The 12,148-nt window shown below is 38.1% G+C and overlaps 1 protein-coding gene across 2 annotated transcripts in view; it reads left to right on the top strand.

Annotated features, from left to right (window-relative positions):
* The window catches only part of LOC121164934 (WD repeat containing planar cell polarity effector), a 263,430-nt gene that overhangs the window by 176,817 nt on the left and 74,465 nt on the right, over positions 1–12,148 (top strand). Inside the window, exon 14 of one of the 2 annotated variants that reach the window (XM_040993340.1) lies at positions 9,673–9,775. In XM_040993340.1, coding sequence (XP_040849274.1) covers positions 9,673–9,775 — 103 coding nt within the window. The remainder of the gene's footprint in view (positions 1–9,672; positions 9,776–12,148) is intronic. The other variant, XM_040993341.1, reaches the window with a different exon arrangement.

Consider the following 12,148-nt stretch of genomic DNA (forward strand, 5'->3'; position numbering starts at 1 on the left):
AATGCTTGATTGCTGAGTTTAAGACATTTATATTTAGGGTTAATATTGGTAGGTAATAATTTGGTCCTCTCATTTTAGTAATGGGTAGTTCATTGTTTGATTTAGTCTTCTTCTGTTGTTTTCTTGGAATGTCCTCCATGTTTGCCTTTGGTTTGGATAGTTGCTATTTCTTTTCTCTGTCAATAGAACATCTTTAAGTATCATTTATAGGTCAGGTCTGGAAGAGGTGAATTCTTTGAGCTTTTCTTTACTGTGGAAGAATTTTCTTTCATTTTCAAAGACAAAGGAACACTTTGCTGGGTAAGTTATCATAGGCTGACAATTTTTCCTTTTAGAATCTGGAATGTGTCATGCCATTTTCTTCTGGCCTGAGGAGTTTCCTCGAAAGGGTCAGCAGTGAATCTGATTGGGGCTTCTCTCTATGGTAATTGACTTTTTATGTGCATATATCCGGGTCTTTTTGCTATGTTCCACTGAAGAGAGCTTGATTATCATGTGTCATAGCAAAGATCACTTTTGACCAATCACATTGGGAGTTTTGTGCCCCTCCTGTTTTTGTTTCCCAATTATTTTTCCAAATTATTGAAATTTTCCTTTATTATTTCTTTGAATGCATTTGTAAACACAGCTTATCTTTGTGTGCCTCCAGGAACTCCAGTAACTCTTGCATTTGGCCTTTCAGTAGTTTCCCTTAATTCTTGAATAATTTTGTAAGATTGAGTTCATTTTTCCACTTTTGATTTTTGCCCAATTGTTGAAAGAAATGTCTTCCTATTTTGAGATTTTCTTCTGCTTCACTCATTCTATTATTGAGGCTTTCCACAGAATTTCTAATTTGCTCCATTGTGTCATTCATGTCTAATAATTCATCTTGATTTTGCTTCAGTGTTGCTTTTGTGTATAAAATTTCAATTGACATTGAAATGTCAATTCAATTCAATTCAATTGAAATGTCAATGAAGTAGTCCAGGCTTGATTTTTGTGCGTGAATGCTGATACAGGGTCTGGCACAGTCCATTCCCTCAGTCAGCTTATGCCTATGCTGCTGGTTGCAATTGCTGGGTCAGTTCTGTTTCCAGACCTGTCTTTCACACGAACCAGTGGGTGTTGCAGTCAAGCCTGATTCTGCCCACCTCACACTCGGCCCTCACACGAGTGGGAGCTGCAACCTAGTCAAGACAACTCTCCTTTACCCTGGGAGCCATACAGGATTCATCCCTCATCTACACTCACTTTAGCCTTATCCATGGATGTCCCTAGGCAGCAATTACATACCCTAAAAACCTCAGAGCTTGCCACCCAAAGCCCAGGATTTGCTCACTCACTCACCATGTGGCAGCAATGATCATGGCCTGAGTCCCCAGCATTGGATCTGGCCTGGCTTTTGCACTCCCCGCAGCCATCACACTGCAGGGCACTCCTTTCACCCCAACCCAACAGCCGGACACTGCCCTAACTTTTCCTGCTGCAAGCTGGTGGCAGCAGGGCGGAGCCGAGGCCTAATCCAGTTCCCAAGATTCCCTCATAGTGTACTTACCCTGAGGGAAGAAATCTCTTGGACCTGGAAACACCTAGGCATCACTGACCATGGCCTGAGTCCCCAGCATTGGGTCCAGCCTGGCTTGGCAATCACCACAGCTGCCACACTGTAGAGGGTTCCTTTTGCCCAACCCCACAGCTAAACACTGCCCAGACTTGGCACAATATTTCAGTACTGGAGGATGTTCCCCATGTATTTGTGAAGAATGTGAATCTTGTTGTTGGAAGAAACAGAAAATTCTGTTCTGTAAATATATTTTAGATCCATTTGGTTTAAAGTGTGGTTCAAGTCTAATGTTTCCTTATTGGTTTTCTGTCTAGATGATTGGTCTGGTGTTTAAAGTTCGATATTAAAGTCTCCTCCTATAATTGTATAATCATCTATCTCTCCCTTCAGATGTATTAATATTTGCTTCATATATGTAGGTGTTGTGATGTTGGATCTGTATATTTTTAAAACTGTTGAAACTTACACATAAGTTGACCCTTTTGTCATATAATGATATCATCTTTTTAAATAATTTTTTATTTTAAATCAATTTTGTTTGATTTCTGTTTACATGGACTATCTTTTTCCATCGTTTGACTTTTAGTTCATGTGTGCTTACAGGTGAAATAGTCTCTTGAAGATAGTGTGGAGTTGAGTATCTACAGACAGTATCATAAAAAGCTCAGCATGTGGCAATACATTCTAGTAGTTTGAGAGTACCTTAATAGCCATGTCTTTTTAGGGTCTGGGGCATATAGAATTTGAGAAATAACCATTATAGAAAAAGGATTTAAATGTTTGAAATGCAAACTTGGGTACTGGAGAAGACCTACACAAGTAAGGGGTAATGAATCTTAAGCATCATTAACTTCATGGTAAAATCACTTCTACATCTGGTAAATAAAAATACATCAAGTGGCATGTTTATTCATTAATAGCTATTTGTTTAAATTTGAATTTGGAAAGTGTATGACTTTACAAATTTGTAAGCAAATGCCACAGCAGTGTTTTGGCTTTAGTTTTTTCAAACAGCTTTATTCCCACATCTGCTGGTCTATTTAAGTAAAGAATATTTAAATGAAGTATACTACTTGTATTTTCTTTATTCATTTAGACTATGACTGTTTACCAGAGTTTGCAAACATGCTAAAAATCCAAAATTTAAACTAAATTCCAATATTTAAACAATCTAAAAGGTAAAGACCAATGAAGGCAGAGGACAGCCAGCTGAGAAATAATGTAAATACTAGAAATGCCCTGCACCACACCCTAAATACTCACAAATTTCAGGGAACTGAGGAGGATGTAACTGTCAACTTAAGGTGTCTACAACATTTTGCTGAAGACCGCAATCAGATATTTGAATAGTGAGGAAATTTAAAGTACATCAGCAGGTAAATAGTCTATAGTTTGTATTTGCAACTACTAGAATTAAGAAATGAAAACATTCCATGAGGAAGATGGAAAATTAAAGAACTTTAAGGATTATGCTATTGAAATGGATCATCCCAATCCTCTAAAAACTTTAAAGATAAAAAGAAAATTTCACAGAATTAATAATAAGGCTGAAAAATATCCAGAAATAGTGCTAATCATAAGATACTTAGGTATCCCACAGATAAAACCATCTATGCATATGTTGCTTTTTCCTTGATGTGTCTCCATGTATATGCATGTACACTTGTAGTACTGTCATGCCATGTGAGCACTCATTCAACTACACACACTCAAGCACACACATAGATAGATAGATAGATAGATAGATAGATAGATAGATAGATAGATAGAGAGGGAGAGAGAAAGAAATCTTCTATCCACTAATTCACTCCCCCAAATGGCCACAGTAGCCAGAAATGAGTCCGTCTGAAGCTAAAGCTAGGAACTTCTTCTGGGTGTCCTACGTGGGTGTGGGGTCCTGAGGCGTTTGGCCATCCTCAGATGTTTCCCCAGCTCATAAGCAGGGAACTGGATGGAAAGTGAAGCATTGGGATAAAGACTGGCACCAACACATGGTGGTGCAGGCAGAGGATAAGCTTGCAGTCCAACACTCCACTCCCCCATGGATATCCTTAACCATTGTAAGATCAGCATTTCAGGTAGTAGAAGAAGACTTGAAAGGCTTTTTTTTTTTTTTTTTTGGACATCCCCTGAATTTTATATAAATCACTTAGGGTAAAAATTGGTATCTTTATGAAGTATAATTTTCTCAGCCATAAAATGTGTATCTCTAAATCTGGTGCTCATCTATGTCTTTCAGTACTGAATATAACTTTATCAAAAGAACTTCTTATCAGATGTATTGTCATAGCTTTTGCTTATTTTTCAAGAACAATCAATACTTATTTCACCAGAGAAAACTATACTAACTCATTAAATAAGATTAGTATAAACTTGATACTTGTCTAGAATAGTGCAAGTCAAGATCACAGATTATTTTTAATTAAGAACATGGATATAAAAACCTCTATCAGTAAATTGAATACAGCATTATTTTTAAATTATTAAAATTTTTAAATTACTGTTTTAAATTATTAACAAATAAATTATTATTATTATTTGCGGCTAAAAACAATAATCATTTTATTTTCTCATTTTGTGGGTCAAGAACTTGATCAAATCTACTGCTGTAAATGGTCACTAAGTGGTCAGTAAATGATCTTCAGCTGGTGCCTGGTGTGGAGGACCCAAACTTATTTCAGTGGGTATGTCTGAAGACTGGGTCCAACAGAATGCCTCTTGCTATGTAGTCTCAGCTTTTCATGATATATCTTCAGCAAAGTAGCCAGACTTTCTAACATGAAAATTCAGGGCTTGAGATGAAGTAACCTTACTGGTAAAGCATGGGTCCAGAAACCAGCACAGCAGTACTTCTATCATAATCTGCTGCACAAAGCAGTTGCAGAGTATGCCTATATTCAAGGGTAAGAATGTAGATTTCACATCTTGATGAAAAGAGTCTAAAAGTAGTTGCAGAATATTTACCACAGTTTTATAATATCACTTTCTAAGTGAAGAAATTATAGTGCACAATTAAGTGACTTGTTCACTATAACACAGTGGAAAAGTACTGGAATAGAGATTATGGTGCATTTTCCACATTTTATTTTTATTGGAAAGGCAGATGTATAGACAGGAGGAGAGACAGAGAGGAAGATCTGTCCACTGGTCATTTCCCAAATGGCCTCAACAACTGGAACTGAGCCAATCTGAAGCCAGGAGCCAGCAGTTTCTTCTGGGACTCCCACGTGGGTGCAGGTTCCCAAAGCTTTGGACCATCCTCGACGCTTTCCCAGGTCACAAGCAGGAAGTTGGATGGGAAGTGAAGCAGCTGGGACACAAACCAGTGCCAAGATACAATCCCAGTGCATGCAAGGCAAGGGCTTCTAAAACCAATATAGTAAAGTTTCAGGTTTGAGTTAAGTAGAATACATTAAAGTTACACATTCCTTTTGTAGTACAAAATCTCTTATGCTGAGTTAGTTGTATAATGCAAAACAGGTTGCTATACCCACAGGATATTCTATAACATAGGCCTGAAAAGAATTACATTTTTACATTATGAATCCTCAGGTGATTGGTGAGGTATGAATGTTGTCTAAAGGCCTTCTTACATTCCTTACATTCATAGGGTTTTTCACCTGAATGAATTCTCAAATGCTGAGTTAAGGAAGAATTAAGTCTAAAGGTCTTCCTACATTCCTTACACTCAAAAGATTTCTCCCCAGTGTGAATATTCTGATGTAGAGTAAGTTTTTGGCGTAATCTAAAGGCCTTCCCGCATTCTTTACATTTGTAAGGCTTCTCACCAATATGAATGCTCTGATGTTGGGAAAGTTGTGACAGCAGCCTAAAGGCCTTCCCACATTCCCACAGTCATAGGGTTTAATACCAATATGAATGCTCTGATGTGATGTTAAGTTGTGAGTAACCTTATATTCATAAGGTTTCTCCCCAGTATGAATTCTATGATGAAGAATAAGATGATAGCCACACTCCTTGCACTCATAGGGTTTCTCATCCGTGTGGATCCTCTGATGTAGTGTTAGTTGTTGTCTCATTCTAAAAGCCTTCCCACAATATGTACATTCATAGGGTTTCTCACCAGTATGTAGTTTGTTTTTTTTTAAAAGATTTATTTTATTTTTATTGGATTGGCAGATATACAGAGAGGAGAGACAGAGAGGAAGATCTTCCATCCGATGATTCACTCCCCAAGTGAGCGCAACGGGCCAATACTATGCCGATCCGAAGCCAGGAGCCTCTTCGGGGTCTCCCACGCGGGTGCAGGGTCCCAAAGCTTTGGGCCGTCCTCGACTGCTTTCCTGGGCCACAGGCAGGGAGCTGGATGGGAAGTGGGGCTGCCGGGATTAGAACCTGCACCCATATGGGATCCTGGGTGTGCAAGGCGAGGACCTTAACCACTTGCGCCCCTGCGCCGGGGCCACCAGTATGTAGTTTGTAATGCACTTGAAGACCAGGGCCACACAGAAAGTCCTTCCCACATTCTTTGCACTCATAGAGTCTGTCAGCAATATTAAGCTTCTGGTGTCGAGTAAGATGTGCATATTGTCTGAAGGCCTTCCCACATTCTTTACATATATAGGGCTTCTCACCAGTATGAATCCTCTGATGGAGAGTGGGTTGTCCTCGTACTCTAAAAGCCTTCCCACATTCATCACACTCACAGCGCTTCTCACTAAGATAAATTTTCTGCTGAACTCTCAGGTCTGTACCCATACAAAAGCCTCTCCACATTCCTTAATTCAAAGAGCTTTTCACTAGAATGCAGTCTCCGATGGCAAGTTAAGTGCACAGTCTGTCTAAAGGACATCCCACACTCCTTACACTTAAAGGGTTTCTCACCAGTATGAATTCTTTCATGAAAGTAAGTTGTTGGCACACTCTAAAACCCTTACCACATTCTATACATTCATAGAGTTTTTCCACAAAGTGAATTCTCTCAGGTGCAGTAGCAGATGTATGATCTGGGTGGGGGATACGTTTTCAGATGTAGTTTTCATTTGATATCCCACTTGAGATCCCTCTTGTCCTTCACACTTTCTTTTTGACTCCCATTCATTTTCTGAAACAATGCTCTCAATGCAATGGTTTTTAATTCTGTCCATTATCTTCCATGGGGTTAAGTTTATTTCAAAGAAATTTCTGATAATTTCTTGGTCTCATACTTGGTCTCCAACTCCGCACAGCACCTCCTGCCTTTCCTCACAGCCTTCCAAGGCTCTTTTCCTTGCTCCAATAAGTTAGGCCCCGGGGTCTGCGGCCTGCAGGCGGCTGGCGCTGGTTCTGGCCCCCGAGAGGCCAGCGGTGCGTACGTTCGGAGCCACAAGGGAGCGGTGCTGGCCTGGCCTGTGGTCCTGGCTATCGGAGGCCAGGCGCTGTTGGGGCCGGATTCTGGATTCTTCTCTCCTGGCAAGTAAACTCCAGAGGAGGATTTTGCATTTCTAAACCATGGCTCATAAATCAATGATGTTCAGTGATGTATCCATAGTCTTGTCTCAGGAAGAGTGGAAATTCCTGGTCTTGGAGCAGAAGGATTTGTATAGAGATTTGATGTTAAAGAACTACAGCAACTTGGTCTCCCTGGGATGCTTTGTTTCCTAATTATTTATTTTAAAAATTATCTTAAAACATGCAACTCCTGGCTTAAAAGATAAGAACAGCATGATTATTTCAGTTGACGTACATTAAGTTGTTTCCAATCTTTCATTATTGTTAAACAATGCCCAAATTACCAGTTAGGACATACAACACCCCATAGTTTTGCTAGGAAAATTTCCCAAGTTATATGTGAGCTTCTAATACTCAGATATATTATTAAAATATGTGTCTTACAATTTTTCCTCTGAACTGCCATAAAACAAATATAGCCTTGTGTGACAATAAATCAATTGAGGTTATTGTGGAGGTACTTAGGTAACCAGAGAGAGAACTAGTTTTGCAAGTGTACTGATGAAATTAAGAATAAAGGGGGTGGTGTGGTGGCATAGAGCATTAGGCCTCTGCTTGCAGTGTTGGCATCCCATGTGGGCATTAGTTCAGCTCTCAGCTATTCCTCTTCTGATCCAGCTCCCTGTTTATGCCCTGGGAAGGCCATAGAGGATGGCCTAAGTTTTGGGTCCCTTCACCCAAACAGGAAACCTGGAAGAAACTTCCTGGCTCCTGACTTCAGATGGACTCAGCTCTGGCCATTGCTGCTATCTAGGGAGTGAACCAATAGGTGGGAGTTCTTTCTCTTTCTTTCCTTCTCTGTGTAAATCTGCCTTTCAAGTAAAAATAGATAAATCTTCTCAAAATGAAACTAAGAATAATTGAGAGCAAATTTGGTAGCAGTGGCACAAATGTATGAATGTAAAGTGAATTCTTTTTGAGAGGGTAACATTTCAGTAATTAAAGCTAATATTCCCTGTCCTAAAAAACGTATTAGTGATGTGTTGTTACTTCTGATCTACAATGAGATTTCACATATTTCACCTTTGTAAATGTCTTTCCACATAGATATGTACTGCCAAATACTGATATCAGTCTAGGAGCATATGGTTTTAATTGAGTATATTCACAGATTGGGAGGCATTTTTAGAATTCTGTTAGCTAAAAGGCTAGAATGCCTTTTAGCATGTCATTACATTGCAAATCACTTCCAATTTAAAGTTCCTCAATTGCACAGTTAAATGGATTTTGGAATATGGAAATTTCCTTTGCAGTTGCATAGAGGTCTGAAAAACATTACTGCAGTTTGAAATTAGAAAATGCATCACTACAAATTTGTATAGGAATGGAGATATCACTTCCTTAAAAGAAAGAAACTTTTGACAGTGCAGGGCTAACGTTACTTGGAATTCAAAGAGCGTTCTGGTTGAAATGACTTTATCACAGTATGCTTCACATGTAAGTTTCATGTATAAGGACTGTTTAGCCTTGTAATTTTAGCTTCAAATATTTTCTAGTCTGCAGCGAAAGCTAATTGCCAAAGCCATTCAGATTTCAGTAACTGTGATTGAATTTTATTTTCCCCAACCTTTTCTAAATGTTAAAATCATTTGCAGAACTGTACAAATGCAGGTTCGGTTTGCCCCCATGGACCACTTTGCTGACCCTTACTGTACCAAATCTTAGCTCATTAGCTAAAAATGGCATTTCCAGTAAATATCTATTTTTCTATTTTGCAACCAATGAATATTACTCTCAAAAGCATGCCCAATTTGAAAATTACAGTTTTTATTTGCATTCATTTGAATACTAATTATCTTTGATTATAGGCCATTTATACTTATTTCTTCATTGTAGACTAGCTGTTAGGATTCTTTTTCCATTTTTATTGTTATAAAGTATTAGTGCATTCCGCATACTGAAAGAAATGAGTGGTTCTGCCTACTTTTCCACATTTTTCCTTCTTCATATTCTATACTCCTTCCGTATTGAAAGACCTGTCATTCCCTGAGAGTTGTCTCTCTAAGCTTCTTTGTGTATATGCACCAGATGTCATTAATTCTGTATTACTTTTTCTTCGTTTTCCCTCCTAGTAATGCTTTTCTATTAAGATTCACACCCAGAACCATTGGGTCCACTCTGTACAAATAGCTGCCATAAAAGGTGTCTTTTAGTTATTTACAATTGGTTTTCAGTGGTTTAACTCCCTGCTGGACTTACAGCTTGTTTAGACATGATGCTATAATATACTTCACAACAGTACCTGATACTTATCAAGCGCTGATGGAGTTAAAAATAACTTTAGGATTCGTATTTTAAAAGTTGTGTTATATATTAAAATGCAAATCTGTAAGAATCCTGAGGATGCTCCCTCAGATCTCAGTCTGACCAAAGAAACTAGAAACTAAGGTTTTTATTCCCTGACAAAAGCAAGTATGTTAATTACTTTACTAAAAATTTGATTTTTCTCCCAAGGTATAAAGCAAATTTAAGTCACTGCTTTCAGTTAAAGCTATAATCTCTAATTCAGAAAAAAAAAATCATATGAGAATAGAAAAGTGCAAAATTTTGAATAGAAGAAAGAATATTCCCCTGCAATGTCTATTTTGTAATCTGAACATTTTCTTCAGAATCTTCTTTGTAACTTTCCCACTGATAATTTTGGATTAATCTTTTATTTTTCTTTATTTTCAAAGGATATCCATTACCTTGCACTAGATAAGGGCGAATTGGCACTAGCTGAAGTGGCAAGAAAAAGAGCTAGTGACATTGACACAGAATCAATAGCCTCTGGAGTTGGTAAGAATTAATGCTGTTCTTAAGTGATTTTTTTTTTCCTGTTTGAATCAATACTCAGTGTTGCTTCCGTTTATACTTGTGGGACATGGTCTGTTAATTTGAATTACTTTCTTTGTTATAGGCAGTGCCTTTTTAAAGAAAAGAAAAACTAAGCCTTGACAAATAGTATAATATTGAAATACAGATTAGACTTGATAATCAGTGCTTACCATAGTCACTATTTAATAAAAAGAACATTGTTCTTAGATTTTAGGAAAAAGTTAATTATCATCAGTGCTGTTATTAAAATTAAACAATATGGAAGCTTATATAATCCTTTATTAATATACATGGGTATGTCAAATATTCAAAAGATTTCTCTTAGCGTATCACATGGGAATTCAGGTTTGATGGATATTTCGTTTTCATTTGGGATGCTTAAGAATAGTTTTATAGTGGGATGGTGCAAAGAAAACAGGTTATGAGCCTATATTGAATCTAAAACCACGTTTCAGCTTGGGTAATAAAATTAAAAGTTTTTAAAAAGCATTATAATATCAATATAAACTATTTTCTCAGCTTTTTTTTTTTATACAGTGTCACTAACTATGGCCGCATTGACACTTGAATACCTCAACTCCTGTTCTTGGCATTTTTAGCTCTAGATTAGGCAAGGAATCCTCAGGATTTGAATGTAACTCATTTCTCTGTGGAACGCCAATGAAACAAAGAAGTCTAATAAGGTTTTCAGTTTTACTTCTTTTATTTGTTTGTGTTAATGGCAGAGAGAGAGAGAGAGAAAGAAAATGAATCATCCATCTGCTGGTTCACTTGCCAAATGGTTTTAGCATTGTGAGCTAGATCAGGTCAAAGCCAGGAGCTTGACACTTCTTTCAGGCTTCTCAGCTAGGTGACAGGGCCCAAGCACTTGGCCCATCTTTGCTTTCCGAGGGACACCACAGGAAGCTGGACTGGAAGTTGAGCAATAAGGACCCAAACCATAACTAATATGAGATGCTGGGATTGCAGGTTGTGGTTCCATGTCAGAACACTGGCCTTGTACTTTTTGAAAGTATCAGAGAAAACTTTTCCATGAGATAAAACATCTTGTACTCTATTTTTGTAATGCTGTTTGCAGCAGAGTCTTCAAAGCGATACTGAACAACTCAACACCTTGCGACAGTGGTAGATCTGAACAAAATATCTGAACTGACATTTGCCACAAAGTTCCATTTTCCTCCCGCTTAAACTGAAAGAGTTCCAAGCTGAACTCAAAAGGTAATAGGTCACTTTCAATTTCTGATTCCTAATAGATAAACTATAAGCCCAGTGTTGGAGCTCAGTGTGTTAAGCTGCCTCTTGCAATGCTGGCATCCAGATTGACACCAGTTTAAGAACTGGCTGCTCCGCTTTTCATCTGCTCCCTGCCAGTGGAACCTGTGAAGGCAGTGGAGGATGGCTTAAATCCTTGGACTCCTGCGCCCGTGTGGGAGACCCTGCTGGACTTCTGGTATCCTGGCTTTGGACTGCCCCAGCTCTGGATGTTGTGGCCACTTGGAGAGTGAACCAGGAGATTATAGATGCAAGAGAGACTGCTACTCTCTATCTCTGTCTTTCAACCAAATATATAAATCTTTTTTTTAAAAAAAATTACCCAGTATTAAAACAGTGTTAGAGAAGTTATTTTAGTTGCCCTAGCACCATATCTTGTTCTTTGCTAATGATGGTAATGTGCCTATTAACAAATATGTAATAAACGCTCTTACACTACTGTAAGTACATATATTAGCTAACCTAAACCTCTCCTTAACTCTGTGTAGTAGGTACAGTTGTGAAAAGTCACTTTTACCTAGTGATGAAACAATAACCATGCTCATAGGAATTATGACTGAAAAAATCTTATGTCCATTTCCATTTACTCATTTAGAAAGATACAGAAGCCTAATTCATAACTAATTTTCTGTATATTTCCCTTACTTGTTGTTTTCCACTAACGCAGGGATAGGGAGCCTTTTATTTTGCTGGGGACCATTTGGATATTTATAACATTATTTAAAAGCCACACAAAATTATTAACTATTATTATTATGTTGCTACAGATGAATTGAGTTTCTAGTCCCACCTGCATTGCCTTGCAGAGCCAGACCAAATGATTTCGCAGGCCTTATATGGCTCATGGCTTGGATGTTCTCCACCGCTTTCTTAGGCTATGAGAAATAATGAAGTCCATCTTTGTATTTTAAAGGCATTTGATGTTAGTAAGGGCGAAAGGGAATATAAAGCGATATGTTAAAACTTCAGTAAAATGTAGAAAGTGTGCTCTTCGTCACATGTACTATGTGCCCGTGTATTCTCTATCAGAGGACTATGACCAGTTGATAATTCCTAGCCCGA

The sequence above is a fragment of the Ochotona curzoniae genome, unplaced genomic scaffold (assembly GCF_017591425.1).
Source record: "Ochotona curzoniae isolate NIBS_2020 unplaced genomic scaffold, NIBS_Ocur_1.0 contig_883, whole genome shotgun sequence".
NCBI lineage: Eukaryota > Metazoa > Chordata > Mammalia > Lagomorpha > Ochotonidae > Ochotona > Ochotona curzoniae.